Here is a 19,947-nt window from a genome sequence, read left to right on the forward strand (position 1 = left end):
GTTAAACGAACAAGCCCATACTTCCCATTAAAAAAAAAATTGGGGGTTGTAATCGTTACTCAAAAGTAGGGGTCACATTTTCACGTTGAGCAATGTCAATTTATAATTCAAATTTGACGGCTTTCTATATGTAAATATATATGTCTTGTGTTTGTAAAATAAGTTAAGAAATTCTCATATCCTCTATCTCACCACGAGAAATCAATTTTGTCCGCCTAGTATTTTAATGTAACTAAATTGTAATATTATGCAAATTTTCACAAAATTCCAATTCTCCATGATTTCACGGTTTTCATCCAAATTTTATTCGTTCCATTAATTTCGCAAACATTTCAAGAGTTCATTTTTGATACAATGGATGCTTGGGCAAAACTGGCAAAAGTGCCACTATGGGGATCTCACTTATCTTAAGAGATAGAAAGTTGGTTAAATGGGGGCAAAGTTGCCAATTATCGTGCCGAATAAGAATCTGAAAAAAAATTTGAAATATCTTCAATAGTTTTGAAGATATCACAAAAAAACGAATTTCTGATTTTCGTTTTTAATTTTTTTATGATAAACTAGTCGTAGTAGACATTTCTAATTAACACATTATTCGAACACTTTTTAATGGAGATTTCAAATATGGCATCCTGTTTTTAATTACGTTGAAGATGACGGATAAACACGTGGCAACTTTAGTTTTTCTTATGGGCGCCATATTGAATTGTGACATTTTGGGATTACGTCTTTTTTTCTCTTTACAACGATATAGGTATCACATAGTGGTTCAGTATCACATTTTTCCTAAAAATACAATTTTTCATTTTTTGAGAAGAACGTTTTGTTTTTCCAAAGCACTCTTCTCAAAAAATTAAAAATTGTATTTTTAGGAAAAATGTGATACTGAACCACCATGTGTGATATATCGTTGTAAAGAGAAAAGAAGACGTAATCTCAAAATGTGAAAATTCAAAATGGCGCCCATAAGAAAAACGAAAGTTTCCACGTGTTTCTCCGTCATCTGGAGAGTTATTAAAAACAAGATGCCATATTTGAAATCTCCATTAAAAAGTGTCCGAATAATATGGAACGCCGTTTTAGTATTTATACCAACATTTTATCATGTATCATTTTAAATAACAGTCAATCTTATGTCTCTAAAATTTTTAGTTTGTTGTTTTTATCTTACGTATTAAGAGATTGATTAAAAAAATGTTGATTAATAAAGATGATACATGAATTAAAATGTTTGTTGATAATTTTAATTAGGCGCTAGTATACACGTAGTCAAATAGACTAAACTGTAGTTCCTGAAACTTCCGCACAATCAGAGATACGAATTAAAATTATCAACAATCATTTTAATTAATGTAACATTTTAATTCAACAATCACTTTAAATAATTCTTGCCGATTTTAACAGCATGAATTCATATGATTGTTGAATTAAAATGTTCTCTGAAAATATTTGTACAATTTTATTCCAAAATTTTACAATGTGCCATTTTAAATAACAGTCAATCGTATGCCTCTACTTTTTACGTTTGTTGTTATTGTCTTACGTATTAAATATGATTGTTTAAAAAATGTTACTTAATAAAAATGTGAAATGAATTATATTGTTATATTGAATGAGTGTATATGAAATTGTATTTCAACAAACAATTAAATTGAATTGCAAGAAATACTTCGATTAATAAAACGATTTTGTCCAACAAACATAAAAATTCATTCATTTTAAATGTGGAATTAAAATTATCAACAAACATTTTAATTCATCAGTCATATAAATTCGACGATTTGAAAATTGAAGCCGAATATTTTCAACAATCACTTTAATTCAACAAACAAATAAATTTTTATTGTTAGACGTAGTAAAAGAATCTTTTAAAATGATTGTTGAATTAATATGATTGTTGAATTAAAATGTTTGTTCATAATTTTAATCCCACATTTAATATGAATAAATTTTTGTTGAATTAGTTCTAGTTAGTTATATTATTGTTCGTTTATGTATTCGTTTGTTGATTTGTATTGTTAAACTTTCGTTATACACATTGCTATATAATTCATACATCATTTCAATTAAGTGAAGTTTTTTAAACATATTTAATGTTTCACATAAAAACAACAAACATAATAAATCGGGAAATAAAATTAACTGTTGTTTATAATGTTACATTGTAAACTTTCGTAATAAAAAGTAAAACGGCGTTCCATAGAATAATGTGTTAATTAGAAATGTCTACTACGATTAGTTTATCATAAAAAAAATAAAAACGTAAATCAGAAATTTTTGTTTTTTTGAGATATCTTCAAAACTATTGAAGATATTTGAAATGTCTTTTCAGATTCTTATTCAGCACAAAAATTGGCAACTTTGCACCCATTTAACCAACTTTCTATCTCTTAAGATAAGTGAGTTCCCCATAGTGGCACTCGAAAAATGGACACCGTGTATTTGGTAATGATTTAAGATTAAGACATGAATCGTAAATCGTTCATGAAATAAGTTAGAGTTTGACAAGTGAAGCACTTCATGTACGAAAAAAATTGAATTAACTTTGACGTTTGGCACCTGAAATTCATAGCTTCATGTCTGAAACTTTGACATTTAAAAGCTACATTGGAATCACTTGAATCTAAATGACAAATGTTTGATACTTGAAGGTTGAGGCTTTAATAAGTATTGACAATTCAAGTTTTAACAATTTAAAGACCGACGTTTGAGACTGTTGAAAAACAGCTGGACCTTTACATTTTTGATACATGAAATGGGAAACTTAATATAAATGATTCGGTAAGTTTTGAGCTTGAAATTGATATTTGAAGGGATCCTTAAATTTTTGCCTTTAACGTGTCAGTGCTTGCCATTTCAAGCACAAAGACTAAAAGCTCGAATCTGACTACTTGAATGAATGTGAGTGTGAATAAATTTAAAGATTGACACAAAATGTGTGGGAAAATGGAAACTGCTCAAAACGTGTAAAAACGTTTGGAACTGTTGAACGTTTTGGAAAACCGCTTAAAACTAATTTATCCTGCTCAGTTTCCACCCCACTTGGAATAGAATCTTTACTATTGATTTCCCAGAATGTATAAACGCTGAAACGTAATGTAAATGGGAGGACATTTATTAGAACAACAACCGTTTCGTAGTTCTTACAGAGTTTGCATATTTATGCAATACCCCATCGGCAATTCAGTCAATATATAGCCGAAATATATGACTAATTCATCATCTGTAGTAGTTAATTTTGTGCTCATTCAGTCATTCCAATCTGAATACCCGACGGGCTAATTTTCTAATTAAAACTAATAGAGGTTACTTCTGAGGTCCATATACGGCCTAAGGCACCACTGACAAACCGTGAAATAAAATGTTGAAAACGCGCCGTAGTCCATTAGGAGGCTATTACATTTTTATTGTTGGACAAAAAAGAGCACTTAGTGACGAATTCCTCTTTTCCGGTTCCGTTTATTAAACAAAAACAATTTGATGTTGGTTGTTTAACAGCAAATTGGGGACGCGTTCAACTCTGGACTAATAATTATAATACCTAACGTGATTTTAAAACGCACACATTGTTTCAAGAGCATAAAAATTTACAACTTTTAAAGAAAACACTAGAAACTAACGGTACGTAGATGAAGGAATCGCACGTATACTTAAATGCAATTTGTTGCAAATGCCTTTGAAGGTAATTGGGAGATTAAATTTAGTTTGTGAGGATCTGCCTCTAGAAAGGAGTTTGACAACCTTCACAATTTATAATTCGCCCACTTATTTGTGTCGTGTGTTAGAAACTAACCTGCCTCTTAAAATATTCAAATGGTACGTAACAGGAATGCGTGTTTCAGTCGAAGTCACAACCACCATACTTCACACTGCACATCACCATCCCCAACTCAGATCAGAAACGGGGCGTTCCATGACGAAATTACACAAAATCGCACAAATTTACATGACTAGTGCGCGAAGATACCGTAAGTTAACCGAGATCGCATGTGATCAATGACGGTAAGGCTAAGCACATGGCTCTTCGGCAGCGACCGCATGCTGGCTTGCTGCCTACTATAAAAATCTCGAAAGAAAGACGGAACGATGAAACGAAACTTACACTAAACGGTAAAATAATGCGGCCGCTTTGATTAATGTAAACATCATCTTTCTCTGTGTGCGGATTGAAAAATCGCGAAATAATGGATCCAGCAGCCTCCGTTAATAAACAATTTGATCCCTGTTATTACTCAATTTTAATGTGCCAGAAAATGATACGTGTATTTTCATTCTTTTATTAATAGGCTCTCCTGCACGATACGACGATTTAATTTGATTTCTATACGGCATGTCGTCCAAGCTTTCGCTATTATTCAATGTCATATTAATTATTCTCATCAGCTAATCATTCAAAATAGTATTATTTTGCCTTAGCCTCGGCCTTAGCTTAACAAATGGTAGGCACCTTAAGCTTAATTTCATGAAGTAATTCGGAAGAGTTTAACAAATTGTGTAAAATTTTGAAGACAAAAATTGTGGAGGCAATGTACCGTCGGGTTTCTAACCTCGTTATATTTGAGCCGAAAGTTCTATTTAAGTGATTAAGCTGGGTACCGTAAGAGATCAAATGTGGATAATTGAGGGTGGACTTAAAAAACATTACTCGGATGAACTTTTTCTGCACTTTTTCGATCATGTCTGAGTATTTGACAGTTTGAGGAGACCAGATACATGCAGCATACTCAAGCTTGGATCGAATAAACGCATTATATAAGGTTAGCATTGTCTGTATATTCGTGAAATTGAGTGTATTTCTGATAACGAAACCAAGAAGTTTGTAACACTCATTTGTTAGGTATTCAATGTGTAAGTTGAAGTTCAGGTTGGTATTGAAAAACACGCCCAGGTCCTTAACGGAGGTGACTCTTAGTAAGACCTTTCCATTCATCTTATAGTCAAAAAGTAAGGGATTTTTCGATCTAGTAACAGTAAGGACTTTACACTTATTGATATTTAGTTTTAGTTTATTTTTGATACACCACTTAATTACTGAGTTAATGTCCTCTTGAATATTTAAACAGTCACTTGCGGATTGGACTTTATTAAAAAGTTTTAGGTCATCCGCAAATAGTAGTGCTTTCGAGTTTTTATCACTCGCGGTAAATCATTTATGTATAAGAGAAACAGAAAAGGACCAAGAATTGTTCCCTGGGGAACGCCTGAATTAAGTGATGAAGAATATGCTACAGATGACTACCGCACACATCCCATCAGCAATCTAAAAAAAGTGTTGCCGAAATCTAGGCAACGATCTGATTAATCACTTCCACCAGCTTATCGCCTTAATTTTTTACATTTTCCACATCCGTTCTACTCCCTATTAATAAAACTGATAGCAAATCGAGTAGCAAATCTTCCCTGCCAGACTCTTTTAGACCAATATCTTTCACGTGCACGTTATGTAAACTCTTACAAAAGATGGTAAACAATATTATACTGGGTGATCGGAAAGTAGTGCGGACAGTTTGAATTTCCCGCAAAACTAAACATTTATAAAGTTGGTAACATACTAAATGTCATTTATTTAAAAGCAGTGGTGGATCAATTTAATGGATCACTAAACAATAATCACAATTAATTAATTTAAAAAAAATTAATTTATCAAGCTCATTTGCACGCTCGGGTTCATGTATTCAAATATCTATTCCCGAGCAATAGTCATGCTAATTAAACCATCACCGTAAGGTTCATTTCATTCGCCTACATACAATAAGACGTATCCACTTATTCTCATAAATTAACGTCATCAACACTGGATGAAAACATTCCGATATCAATGTGTAAGATTTTGTGCCACATATTCTGTGATAAGTCTGTAAAAATAACAAATAGGGATGTTATCGTTCACATTGTTATACTCACCAGCTTCATTCGAATTTTCGAAAACGATTTCTTAGGGCTACGTTTTTTTTACACCTTCGGTAAGTAGCACATTTGTCGTTGAATTGCAGTAAGCACAACTGACTCGAATATGAGCATCTTTTAAACATGTACGCCTTTCATCAAAAGACAAAAGTGCATCCCCTTTAAAGCCTTTATGCCTAAAAAGTAAGGTTACATGATCCTTATAAAGTATGTTCTCTTAATGTACGTACCTTTACGAAATGATGCACGTGCGAAGACCTTTTTAAAAAGAGCTGCTTGCTTTGAAACGCCTGGATCACAGTACGAAATTAGAAAATAAAATTCACATAAAAAACTACGCCAATGGATGGCAATTAATGCATAAATAAACCAACTTCTAAACATGTTTGCCAATTCCTTAAGTAAAAAACACTACAAATTTAAATTGTCTGCAGTTTTTTTCGATCACCCGGTATTATTCGAAGTATTATTTGGTATCTAGAAAAATTCAATATCTTATATCAGGCACAGTTAGTTTTTAGATCAAATCGCTCCACGTTAGACAATCTTGTTCTCCTGCAAACAGGATTGCCGAAGCCATATCAAATAAAAGTGCTGTTTCGCTAGATATAAAAAGTGTGTTTGGTGAAAATTTCCATTGTTTATATATTAGATTAGTTGTACTATTGACAAAAAAGGTTACCTTGCGGTGTTAACTAATATATAATTTATTTATTTTTCTATGAGCTATCGATTTCGATTTATTACCATCGTCAGGCTTGCCTTAATTGATTGCTTAATATTATTTATTTCAGATGGAATCAATACAAAAAGTGCGTTTGGCATTACCTCGAAAAGTACTATCCTATACACAAACTTAAGAAATAAACCTGACAGACATATAAATTTTTTTGGGCAAACGATTTTTTAGAGTTAGTGCAAATAGTACAAATCCCTAACAGACACTACTACTCCCTCGATTTTTTATCCCGTAATTTTACAAGGGTAATCAACTGTTTCAGTGAAAAAATATCATCGTGGGTATCCACCGAGGTATTCACAGTAGTCACAGAGGAATACATTCGGGAATACACTTCTGAGAGCGTTTTTCATCAGAAGTTTTGATACGATTTCATCTGAGCTTTTGTTTTCCATAAAAATTCGAGTAAAAATTACAGATGCCCTATAGTCCAGGAGGCAGCGCCATTTTTTGTGCACTCATTTCCTCAAAGCTGATATTCTGCATTTTATTGTTTTGATAGTACAAGTAAACAAAACGGTAGTTTACCGCGTCGGCGGTGTTGCCTAAGTTTGCAACAATGTTCTGAACATGTTAATAAATAATATGTACATGCCTCATTTCTACAAGAATGAAAGTTTCTACAGTAATTAAGTACACCTCGAAGTACACCTAAAAATGAAGTATGGTAATAGTCTACCGAGCTGGAAGCGTTGCTATCACAAGTCTACCACCCACGTAAGATGCATAAAAAATTATACAATTGAACTTATTTCTACAAAGATGAAATTTTTGTTGGAAGAAGTTGATGTCATAAGAAACCAAAAAAAATTGGTCTACCGATCGCGTGATGTTGCTAAGGTCTCGGTAGACACGCTGGAAGGTACGATTTTCTGAGCGCAGCTGCTGCACTACTCTGCTAAAAGTACCTCAAAATTATTATATACACGGGCATAAAGTAAAAATATTTCAAAAACGAACGAACATTGGCAATTAACATGGGAAAAAAGTTTTTTGCAGATCGTTGCTCTCCCATGATAATTTAGGTCTTAGCGGGTTTATAATGACACCAATCGAATATCTAATGATATCTAATGATGATCTAATGATATACGAATTAGTTCATTTTCAGTTGTATTTCTCATTATTAACGATCCTCGAGATTGTTTACCTATAATTTTGTATTGCTGTCTGTCTCTCCGTCTGTCTGTTCGTCTGATCGTGTGCACGATAACTCATAACTGAATAATATCATTGACAATCGCTATTTTGTGTCAAAATTTAATGCAACTGTTCATAGAAAATCGTGAACAAAAGTACCAGTTTCCATACGATTTTTTGATTTGAAAAGCCCGGTAATTTGATAACTACCTATGCAAAAAATTTAATTGACTAACCTGTTGAGAAGTGAGATGTTTTAGTTTTCATTCTATGAGTTTGAACGTTTTTCGTATTTAGGTTTTCAACTTGTATGTAATATTATTTCTAGGTAATTTTTGTAGTGATGGTATTTTCAAAATTTCTGTAGATACCGAGGTAGATACATAAAGTCGAATTTGTGGTTGAATTGGGGTTTTCGCAAATATGTTTGAATGGGGTGGAATATTTCTCGTTTCTTTGAAGGGCATCTTCTGTGTAATTTAAATCTTGAAAAAATGTTTCAGTCATTTTAACGACAAAAAATAACATGGTTACCTTGTTTTGAGTAGGGCAAAGGAACTGAATTGATTCTCAATAACTTTCGATCGCCGCTTTTGTAAATATCACATGAATTAAAGTGATATTCACAAACGATTTTATATTTTAATTCTTCATCGTCTAGCCCGTCACGTCAATAACAGAATTTCCACAATTTATTTTCCTTGCCGTGATTCGGGGTTTGTTTTTGATAGGAAATTTAAAACAACTAAGTAATGTTTTTATATTTCATTATCTTATCCAAAATTCGGCAATAACTCCAATTGCCAAAATCATGTTCAGCATGCAAATTTTCTAAAGAATGGACACAGGCGGAGTGGGACGCTCTTTAAAATGCATGGAAAACAGTACAGTAACTATTTCCGCCGTCGTTTATTATAAATACTTTTTCCTCAGTGAATAAATTTTACAAAAAAAATTATTGACAGTTGTCATAAACTGATATTCATTTCGAATTGCATAACGAATAACGAATTTTTGATAAAAAAATCCGATACAACTGAATACCGAACGATCCTCGAGATCTTCACGCATCCATAATTTTTACAACGCGCCTTAATAGTCCAGTCAAATTATCATACTACCTTGCATCAGATGTGTCATTTCTATTTATTTTTTTAAATTGTTAGGCTAAGTATGGATGTCAAAAATCCAAGTTTTCGACATCCAAAGACCTGTGCGAGCAACGCAGCACTCGAAAAATACGCCATTTTTTCTATTATTTTTAGGTTTTGGTTAGTTTTAGTTCTGAAGGACAGATTTTAAAGCAATTACTGTCGTATACTTTTTTAAACTAGACAAATTTTGTGACAATTCAAGCCCTTAATCGGCTCTGTAAGTCTAATAGTTTTGGAGATACAGCGTTTCAAAAATTCGTAAATTCTTCAGTTTTAATCAAATTTGCCTTTTTTTCGCATAAAAACCTCATGAACATTTTTTTTACAATTTTGTCGTTTGGGGGGACTTTGTGGTGAGGAGTCTCCATAAATCCGCACAGAAAGAGGTAGAATGTTGATATCCTCTGGATCCCCAGCATCTCCCATGATAAGAAAGTTGTCATCTTCTTCTTCAGCAAGATCCACTACCTGTTGCATGGATTGCGAAATCTGTGAATTTTTTTCCTTTTGCCTGACCTTGCTCGACCATTCAAAAGGGACACCGAATATAGAAGATCTGTGACAGTAGCAGAAAGCTTACTCACAACACTATGGTTTGAATGAATAACGCATCATATATAAACATGGATATTTTTCCACTAAAAGACAAAAATCAATATTTAATTTGCTTTCATTATCCGCAATTTTGAGCACTTCTTCAACAACAAGTTTATTGCGACTCACGCCTTGCGACAATTCATCGTGCATATTTTGTAAGTTTACTTTTTGCGAAGAAAAAACGCAAACTTTGATAAAACTTGTAAAACTAATAAATCTACCAATAGTTGAAGCGCCGTATCTCGGAAACTATTACACTTGCGGAGATCATTAAGGGCTTAAATTGTCAGAAATTTTGTCTGGTTCAAAAAAGTATACGACAAATAATTGCATTAAAATGGGTTCTTCAGGAGTAAAACTTACAAAAACTAAAAAATGGCAAGAAAAATGCCATATTTTTAAGTGCTATGTCGCTCGCACTGGTCTTTCAATGTCGAAAACTTGGATTTTTCACATCCATATTGAACCTAACAATTTAAAAGAAAAATTAGAGATGACATATCTGATGCACGGAATGCCCATTTTTTTTAATCTAATTTGACTGTACTATAAGCTCGACTATAAGGGGTTGATTCTGTCCCACCAAATCGGAATAGCTTGTAAAACAAATTGTTTGAAACGGAGTTAGTTTTACTTTTATTCGAGGTGCCTAGATACAAAAATTCGCTTAAAAATCTTAACAAAAAACAAGTTGGGCATGCGCAAAACAATTTTTTTTATTCGGCGTTAGTTTTAATTTAACTCGAGGTGCCTCATATTACATTTCAATTAAATATCTTAACAAATAAAGAACATTGGGATTGCGCAAACACAAAAGTTCGGTTGCGCATGGTCAATTTTTGTTTATTCATTTGCATAGTTACCTGGGGCTTAAGGGACATTTACTAACACATAAAATCGGGCATCCACATGTTCTTTGTAACAAGAATTATAAAAGAAGCCCTTTTTTAGAAGTTGGAGCAGTTTTTGGGCTATAATTTTTTGCCCCGTTAGTCTACGTAACTGAATAGCGACCTTTCTTATATTCTTAAGAACAGCTGTTTCAATATTTAAAGCGATCGAACTTTTCTATAAAAATTATTCAGTTATGAGTTATCGTGCACACGAACAGACGAACAGACAGACGGAGAGACAGATACAATACAAAATTATCAACAATCTCGAGGATCGTTAATAATGAGAAATACAACTGAAAATGAACTAAGTCGTATATCATTAGATAAAGAAAAAAAATCTTCTTTCGATTGGTGTCATATAAACCCGCTAAGACCTAAAGCATCATGGGAGAGCAACGATCTGCAAAAAACCTTTTTCCCATGTTAATTGCCTATGTTCGTTTTTGAAATATTTTTACTTTATGCCCGTGTATACAGGGTGACACTTTTAAAACTTTCAATGGGCGATATCGTTTTTTATATTAGAGGTAACACAAAATGGCCAAAACCGTTTCGGTAAAATCGAGGGGGAAGCAAAATGGTCGTATAAAGAAGGAACCAACTTCAACCTCGTACCCCCCGCCGCCCCCATGCCTAAATTTTGAATTGTGACGTATCACTTGGAAAGCTCTTAAAAAATGCTTTTCAGAAATACCATACACTGGTAGGTACATTTGAACTGCCCATTCACAATTTATTACACTAAAATTTGAACTCCGCAAATAAACAACTTTTATTTAATAAAATGTTCACCGTTTTGTTCTAAACAATACCACAAACGGTTTTCAAATTCATTTCTAACATTTTTAAACACTTCCCTGGAAAGTGAACGACACTCCCTGACTATCCGGTAGCGAAGATCATTTATGGAAGCTGGTTCAGTTTTGTACACAACCGATTTTAAATGACCCAAAGAAAGAAATCCAATGGTGTCAGATCTGGAGATCGTGCTGGCCATTCTATAGGACCTCTTCGTCCTATCCACTGTGCCGGAAATTTCTCATCTAAAAATTCACGAACAGCCATAGAGTAATGAGGAGGAGCCCCATCTTGTTGAAAATGTATGAAATCTTCAATCAAATTCATGTTTCCGTCAATTGGATTTAGTTGATTCTCTATTTCATGAGTGATGAGAGGCTCGACGGTATTTTGTAGCATGTTTAGGTAAGTATCTCCAGTTAAATTTCCTTCGATAAACAGAGGACCAATAATGCTATCACCTAAGATACCTGCCCAGACGTTAATTTTTTGGAGCCGTTGAGTATGCCCCTCGCGAAAAAGATGAGGATTTTTATCGTCCCAATACCGGCAGTTATGTATGTTCACATTTCCATTTAAAAGGAATGTATATTCATCACTAAAACAAATGTTTTTCACCAGTTCCGAATTCTTTTGAATTTCTCGGTCGTTATTTCACAAAATTGGATTCTTCGATCGGAGTCCTCTTCGGTTAGTTCCTGTACAATCTGCATCTTATAAGGGTAGAATTTGTGCACCTTAAGAGTTCGTCGTACAGTTTCTCGCGAAAGTCCGGTCATAGTCGCTGCTTTTCGAATAGATGATGTTGGGTTTGCATCAAAATGACCTAAAACTTCAATCTGAGTAGCTTCATCCATTATTCTTGGTCCGTCTCTTTTCTTATTTTCCACTGACCCAGTTTCTTCAAATTTAGTCACTAACATTGCAACATGACTGACACGTCGTTCTGGGTGTCGGGCATTAAAAACAGCTGCTGTTCTAAATGCAGATCGCGCTTCGGAACCATAGATGAAAATAATTTCAACTCTTTCGGCTAACGTGTACACCATTATGAAATCTTTAGTTAAATTCAAAATTTGTAATTTTCTTGCCAAGAAATACTAAAAACGAGACTAAAATAATAATAACCGATCAACAAATAAAGCAATAGAAAATTATTATTTACTAAAAATTGCTGTAATTGTTTTTCCAAAGCATCACTTCACTAGATCTAAGAAATTTTTTTTATTTCAAACACTGACAAATTCATCAAATACTCAAATTACTCATTTTTATTACATAAATTGTGAATAGGCAGTTTAAATGCACCAGTGTATTTCTGAAAAGCATTTTTTAAGAGCTTTCCAATGATGTATCACAAGTGATACGTCACAATTCAAAATTTAGGCATGGGGTGGCGGGGGGTACGAGGTTGAAGTTGGTTCCTTCTTTATACGACCATTTTGCTTCCCCCTCGATTCTACCGAAACGGTTTTGGCCATTTTATGATACCTCTAATATAAAAAACGATATCGCCCATTGAAAGTTTTAAAAGTGTCACCCTGTATAATAATTTTGAGGTACTTTTAGCAGAGTAGTGCAGCAGCTGCGCTCAGAAAATCGTATCTTCCAGCGTGTCTACCGAGACCTTAGCAACATCACGCGATCGGTAGACCAATTTTTTTTGGTTTCTTATGACATTAACTTTTTCCAACAAAAATTTCATCTTTGTAGAAATAAGTTCAATTGCATAATTTTTTATGCATCTTGCGTGGGTGGTAGACCTGTGATAGCAACGCTTCCAGCTCGGTAGACTATTACCATACTTCATTTTTAGGTATACTTAATTACTGTAGAAACTTTCATTCTTGTAGAAATGAGGCATGTACATATTATTTATTAACATGTTCAGAACATTGTTGCAAACTTAGGCAACACCGCCGACGCGGTAGACTACCGTTTTGTTTACTTGTACTATCAAAACAATAAAATGGCACAAAAAATGTCGCTGCCTCCTGGACTACTAGTATCGTTTGAATAAAATGAAAGAGTAATATGTGTAGCAAGTAGGTAATCGGGACTGATGACCACTTGAATACAATTCTCGTGTTAGACAAAAAGTCATTTTGCTTTCAATTCTGAGATTACCTTAATCATTGAATTCTTTACTCAATGCCTTAATCAAACATTACCACTTCCCATTTGATAAGAAATGGCTTCAGAAAGATATGGACCCTTATCTGAAAATGATTCTGCAAGAGATAATTAAATAAACGGAATGGTTGAAGGACTTTCTAGATATCATGTAGGTATATAAATATTTTAAATATACAGAGTTCATCGCTAGCCAATTGATATTACATCGTGGGAATAAACTGGTGGATTAAAAGATACTCGCACTCGAACATATTGTAAAGTCCGCACGCGAAAATGACATAATTCTAATTTAAGAAGGCTAAAAATATCCACTGTTCATCCACTCTTATATCGATTTCTTTCTATATGAAGAATTGAAAGGTTTCCTTTCAGAATTTCTGAAGAGAATTAAAAGACTGTGATTACGATAACAAAATAATTTAATTTCCGCATTGTGGTTGAAATATTTACACATCTGCTGGTTTAACCAAGGTCTTGAGATAGGAGAGGTATATTCTAGAAAGTGTTTATATGAATTTTGAAGGATCGAAAGGATTGTAAAGGAACTTGGAACAGTACAGGTCAGAAGACTGAACCCTGAGGTTTACCACGTTTGGCACTTTCTTTGATCTGCGTCAAAAAACTACAAATCCGACTACTCCCTGAAAAGGAATCCAGTAAATAGTTAGATGGACACCTTGTTTCTCCTAATTGGGTCATGCATTTTATAATACTGAGTCATATGCCCACTTAAAAGCGTGTGGGTTACGCGCAGACAAAGAGATACGGATCCTGACAAATAGGCAAAGCAACTTTCCGCGTTTCTGAAGGATGTAAAAAATTTTTTGCGGGAAAGATGTGTGGGAGGAAACTTGAACTTGCCCGATTTCCAATTTTTGGCAGCGACTAACGTCTACCACGCGTGCATTTCCTACTAGACCTTTAAAAATAGTTGTCGTCTAGCTTCCCGCAGGCGCCTAATTTAAAAACCGCGTGTAAAACTAAAGAAAGCACTTTAAAATCAAGGTTTTCACGTCCTTATTTGGTTATAAAGGCCAATGACTTATCAAGGTAAATCGCAGGGAATCCACCCGATTTTCCGCACGATCTACAATTTGCACGTACCTGTGTAAATTTTTCAGAGCCGAGCTTCCCGTATTTTCGAAAAATCTAGCCCCTTCGTCACATAAACACAGCGGAATCGAGACACAACACTAAACTGTGCAATTGTGTACATGACGTACAGCTGACATTAACAGCACAAAAACCCGTAGGTAAGTCGTCCTTTAATTTGAAATACTCGCGTGGTTTCCAATTTTTAAACGAGGGCTACGTTTTCAGCCCAACTGGCGAAAGTAACTCGACGAAAACTCGAAATATACAGACGATCGTTACATTTCTAGAGTGGATTTGAGGTTATGCTCCCACAACTAAAAACATAACAGTGAAAATCGATAAGTCCCCAAAGCGCGGGAAATTCGAACGGAAAATGTTCAATTTCAACATCGGCGTCCTGGGGCACGTGGATTCGGGAAAGACGTCGCTCTCGAAGGCCCTCAGCGAAATTGCGAGCACCGCCGCATTTGATAAAAATCCGCAATCCCAGGAAAGGGGAATTACTTTGGATTTGGGCTTCAGTTCGTTCACAATCGAAGCTCCTGGACACATCCAAAGTGTTCGGCCTGATGTGGAGAGAATCCAATGCACGTTGGTCGACTGCCCTGGTCATGCCAGTTTAATTCGCACAATTATCGGTGGTGCCCAAATAATTGATCTGATTTTGCTGGTGGTGGATGTTACTAAAGGTATTCAAACTCAGACCGCCGAGTGTTTGGTAATTGGGGAGATCACTTGCAAGCACCTGATTGTCGTGTTAAGTAAAATCGATTTGTTGGAAGAAAGCAAAAGGGCGGCAAATATTGAAAAGGTAAGCGGCAGTTGAATTTTATGTTATCAGTGGAGCAATCTCACCCTGTAGCATAGACAACACACATTACACGTGCTGCGACGTAGTTAACGTGCAAGGCGTTTTTGTGTCCATCTACTTCATTATTCACTGCCGGAGTAAAAAGTCTTTGAAGGGTTATTTATACTTTTAATATTATTAAGTGGTTTTGAGCAGATTAAAATTGCATTGTGATTTTACATCTCTTTTTTTGATTTTCAAGATGTTGCAATTCAAGGATACATCTATTACATATTTTAACATCATTTTAAATTTTTTTAGAAAATGATACAGGATTATGTATCCAATTAAAATAATAAATAAAAGGAAATCTTAAATGCCCCCAGCATCCATGAGGATAATGAATTGTTGTAATGAATCAATCTTTATTAGACGCCAGCTTGGCAACACTTTTACAATTTAACTTATAACAAAATAAAACTTCCCTTCTTTTCTTTAAAATCCAGATCGTCCACTTCTCACCTCCTTCCCGTGATCCAGCATCCCACTATGTCTATGGGCATGCAGAAAGGGTGTACTCGAGGTTTGAACCCTCAACTGGTATATTGATTTTGCACTGGCCAATAATACTGTACGGTGCACAGGGCAACCCACAGGAACCAGCTAGCTAACGTACAGATACTCGACCAACTTTGGCCATGGAGGCACTTCTTACACTCCGCCATTGACTTCGCTGTGGAGGCAGAAACTCCGAAGGCTTCCATACTGAGACAACATTGGGCACTGGCAGATCTGGAGGAAACCCTCAGATTCGATCCTCTCCTCGCAAGAAGTGACGTAATTCGAGCTCGAAGAGTTATAAGGTCACTCTCCCGGGGAGAGAGCAGTGACTTGACTCAGATTGCCCGTTCCTCAAAGAGGAGGGGCTCGTGAGCTTTACAGACGAGAGGAAAAATCTATTTAGGTTATTTAAGACCCTTAAAATCCGCATCTAACAGAATAACTTTCCATGTTTTTGATTAACCCCTTAACGAAATATTGTCAAAAATTTCCCCTTTCTTATCGCCCCGTATTTACAGGTAAAGGTTGACCGTTAAATTAACTTATCATACTGAAATTTAATGTTTTCTTTCTATTATTGGTATCGAACTTATACAAACTCGCGTATAGATAGGGCGCTAGATAGACTTGAGTGTGCAAAATATGAGGACCGCATTCTGTAAATAGTTTTGAACTCTGAAAAGCTTGCAGAATATTATTCGGGATATTGCCAGCAGCTTTGTAGGCCCAATTATTTTTTATACCCCACCTCTTTAGATATCAAGTAAATAGACTGAACAAATTATGCTTTGGAACTATTTTAATGACAATATCCAGTTGCTTCTTATGTTTAAAGATTAACATAGCTAGTCAATTGTTACAACAATATAAAATAATTGAAATAAAAACAAGAACTGTTGACAAAAAAAATTATTTAATACGAAAAAGCAAATGTTAACATAAGTTATCAAAAAAGCAAAAGAGCTTTCTGTATAAAATTCAACGATGCAGCTTGTAAACTATTTCGAACCCAATCTGCTAGTTGAATCACAGAGTGTAATGCTGGCAAAATACGACAAATGTTTTCGCCAAGGGATTGAGCAGCCAAATGACATCCTGAAATGTATTTTCTCTTATATATGTCATAAGATCATTCAAACCATACACCTAAACAACCTAGACGAGCTAGCTTCTTCCAGAAATAGATTTCTAGGATGAAACCATCTGTATCAGGTCAAGGATTATGATGTGAGCAGATTGGGTTTTTACTGCGTGAAATATGTTATAAAACATCCCTGAATCGGCTTCTAAATGGTTCGAATTGAAGTCAGGTACTTCAAATTATGAAAAGCCTTGAAACATTTCGTTGGATCATCACATCCTCCAGAGATATATAGATCGCGATCTTCTTGTACTTGTGTATATCTAGGAGTGGCAGTACAGAGCGTTCCCATTTTGAAAATTTCCTGTAACATCCTTCTGCGTCCAAATTTTATATTTAAAGTTATATTATCATTTTTGCTGCTGCTATAATTAGTCTTTCTTGTAATTACTTGTGAGTTTGCGTTATATTTATATGTTATATTTATATATTATTTTTATTGACATGTAAATAATTGTTATTGCAATTTCTTTTGCAAATATATGATGTGCTTGATTTCACAAGGACAATGTCGGCCCTCTTTTTTCACATTTTCTCATATCGATATATTTGCATTTTTTGGAAGATTATTCATTTTTCTCGTGTATCTATTTAATTTATGAATTCTTTATTCATCATTTCTGTTTTAATTTCATTTTCCAACCTTTAATTATGGTTAATCATTAAAAAAAATAATTGTCACAAAATTATCATCAGGATAGAAATATAAATGCACTCAGGCAGCTTACTCTCGGCGCAAGAGGAGGGGGTATAATACAAAATTGGACCAAGAGGTGTTCCGGCAACATCCGAATTATTAATCTACAAGCTTTTCTGAACTGGGATCAATTGGCAGAATGCGGTCCTCGGTTTTTGCACACTCAAATCCATCCAGCGCCTGCACTAGTATCGAAAAGATTAAATGTGTATTTATACAGATAAATATTAAGTTAAACCACGGTAACCTAATAAATAAACTTAGCTGACCAATTTATTATGTGATGTAATACTCCGGTATTTACCTTACGATTTAGGAAAACTGAAGGAAAACCTAATTCGGCAGAATGCTCGAAACTGATCCAAGGAAATTCCCATCTCTGTCACAGGTTCGAACACCCGACCTCCAACTTTATAGCCCAACGCTCTATTGAACCACCAAGTCTTTATTGAGTGGAACGGGCTCTGAACCTCGTTGCGAAAGAAAGGGGGTAGGCACAATGGGCCTTTGATGTGCCCCTTATGAATACGAGATTGGTTATTTGCAAATGTTTGTACTTTCGTTCCTTATTAAAGTTTATTTCTTCTATTTCAGATGACAAAGAAGCTGAAGGTAGTACTGAAAACGACAACTTTTGCGAATTCTCCAATTGTAGCAACTTCCTGTTCAAAGCACTCCGATTCTTTCGGAATTGCAGACCTGTTAAATAAAATATCAGAAACCATTTTTAACCCAGTGCGCAGCGTAAATGACCCATTTCTCTTTGCGATCGACCATTGCTTCGCAATTAAAGGAAAGGGTACGGTTTTGACGGGAACGGTACTACAAGGATCAATCAAAGTCGATGATGTAAGTTCTCATCAATTTTCATTGTGGATTGTGGGAAAAATACGCAAATCTAGTTGATATTCAGGATAGGTTCATCAATAATTCAATTGGTGTCTCTAATGGTTTTGTATTTTGCAGGTGATTGAACTACCAGGGTTAAGCGCAAGCAAAAAGGTGAAATCCATGCAAATGTTCAAACAGTCCGTTACTGCGGCGACTGCCGGAGATCGCTTGGGTATTTGCGTTACCCAGTTCGATCCCAAATTGATAGAACGTGGAATTGCGTGTGCGCCTGGCGTAGCAAATTTTGCATATTGCGCCGTTATTTCGGTTAACAAAATTAGATATTTTAAAGGAGAAGTTAGCAGTAAAGCCAAATTTCACATCACGATTGGATACGAAACGGTTTTGGCCACTATCACTTCATTTAGTTCCAGGGGAAACTTCAGCTTCGAAGATCAATTTCAGTACAACGAAGTGTTGGGTGGGGAAGAGGACGGTGTGCAACAACAGTATTTGCTGTTGCAATTCGAAAGACCCGTGCTGGTTGTTGATGGCTGCAAAGTTATCGGTTCAAAATTGGACATGGATGCTCACGGATCTAACTGTCGAATCGCGTTTTGGGGCGTACTTCTGTCTTATTCTCATCACAAGGATTATAAAGAAAATTACTTGAGCAACTTGAAAATTTACAAACAGAAAACGAAAACGGGAACCGTTGAACGACTTGTAAACATTAACACTGTCATTGTAAAAAATTTATTTAAAAAGGAGACCGATTTGTCATATTTTGTTAATTTAAGGGTGACGCTGTCTACAGGTGAAGTAGGGGTAATAGAGAGTTCATTTGGACAAAGTGGTAAGGTAAAAGTTCATATTCCCGATGGGTTAAAAGACGACAGCCAAACTCTGTTGAAGCGCAATTCTAGTAGTACATCTGAAAAGACGGTAATTACGGTTACATTGATGTTCAGAAAATTTATTTTTAATGCTAAATGTAAGAATTTACAATAAAATGATTTTTTAAAAGAAATAAATGTTTTGTGTTCATTTTTAATGATGTAGATCTGTGCAATCAGTAAGAGATTCCATTCGAGTGTTGAAATCTGCATTGTTTTCGTGATACAAGTAAATTCATATAAAAAATTTAATGGATAACTAAAATAATTATACTACAAGAGGACTATTGAAGAGGAAAATGGACGACAAGATATTCAGGTAGATATTTGCGCTGCCATCTCCCATGTCCAAGTATTTAAATAAATATTAGGAACTTAGGCCGTGCTTATTTCTTTTAAGGCTAAGATATTTGAGAAAATTAATGAATAAAAAGAATGTTTCTAATCATTATCATCGAATAACGATTTCACTCAACGCCTTTATTTAATGCTTTGGAGTAAAAGCCAATGTCAAAAAACGTTGAGTGGTGTACATTTTGTTTAAATAAATGAAGAACAACATTTTTCGT

General features: G+C 34.8%; 2 protein-coding genes across 3 annotated transcripts in view; one reads left to right on the forward strand and one right to left on the reverse strand.

Moving 5' to 3' along the window:
- The window catches only part of LOC116173381 (WD repeat-containing protein 47-like), a 75,040-nt gene extending 60,435 nt beyond the window's left edge, over positions 1–14,605 (reverse strand). Inside the window, exon 1 of one of the 2 annotated variants that reach the window (XM_031490820.1) lies at positions 14,472–14,605. Coding sequence is in view for 1 of the 2 variants with exons in the window: in XM_031490819.1 (XP_031346679.1) it covers positions 3,794–3,861 (68 nt within the window). In the remaining variant the exon portion in view is untranslated. Of the gene's footprint in view, positions 1–3,793; positions 3,980–14,471 lie in introns of those variants that run through there. The other variant, XM_031490819.1, reaches the window with a different exon arrangement.
- Positions 14,606–14,796: 191 nt separating this feature from the next.
- On the forward strand, positions 14,797–19,506 carry LOC116173382 (selenocysteine-specific elongation factor). Its single transcript, XM_031490822.1, has 3 exons — positions 14,797–15,273; positions 18,246–18,500; positions 18,618–19,506. Exons 1-3 carry the CDS (start codon positions 14,836–14,838, stop codon positions 19,491–19,493), a joined length of 1,569 nt encoding a protein of 522 aa, XP_031346682.1. The 5' UTR covers positions 14,797–14,835; the 3' UTR covers positions 19,494–19,506.
- The last annotated feature ends 441 nt before the right edge of the window (positions 19,507–19,947 follow it).

This window comes from Photinus pyralis, unplaced genomic scaffold, assembly GCF_008802855.1.
Source record: "Photinus pyralis isolate 1611_PpyrPB1 unplaced genomic scaffold, Ppyr1.3 Ppyr1.4_LG6, whole genome shotgun sequence".
Lineage (NCBI taxonomy): Eukaryota > Metazoa > Arthropoda > Insecta > Coleoptera > Lampyridae > Photinus > Photinus pyralis.

Coding starts and splice junctions, on each gene's coding strand:
- LOC116173382 (XM_031490822.1), top strand. CDS start 14,836: ATGTTCAATTTCAACATCGGCGTCCTGGGGCACGTGGATTCGGGAAAG. Junction 15,274..18,245: donor GGGCGGCAAATATTGAAAAG/GTAAGCGGCAGT, acceptor CTTCTATTTCAG/ATGACAAAGAAGCTGAAGGT. Junction 18,501..18,617: donor GATCAATCAAAGTCGATGAT/GTAAGTTCTCAT, acceptor TGTATTTTGCAG/GTGATTGAACTACCAGGGTT.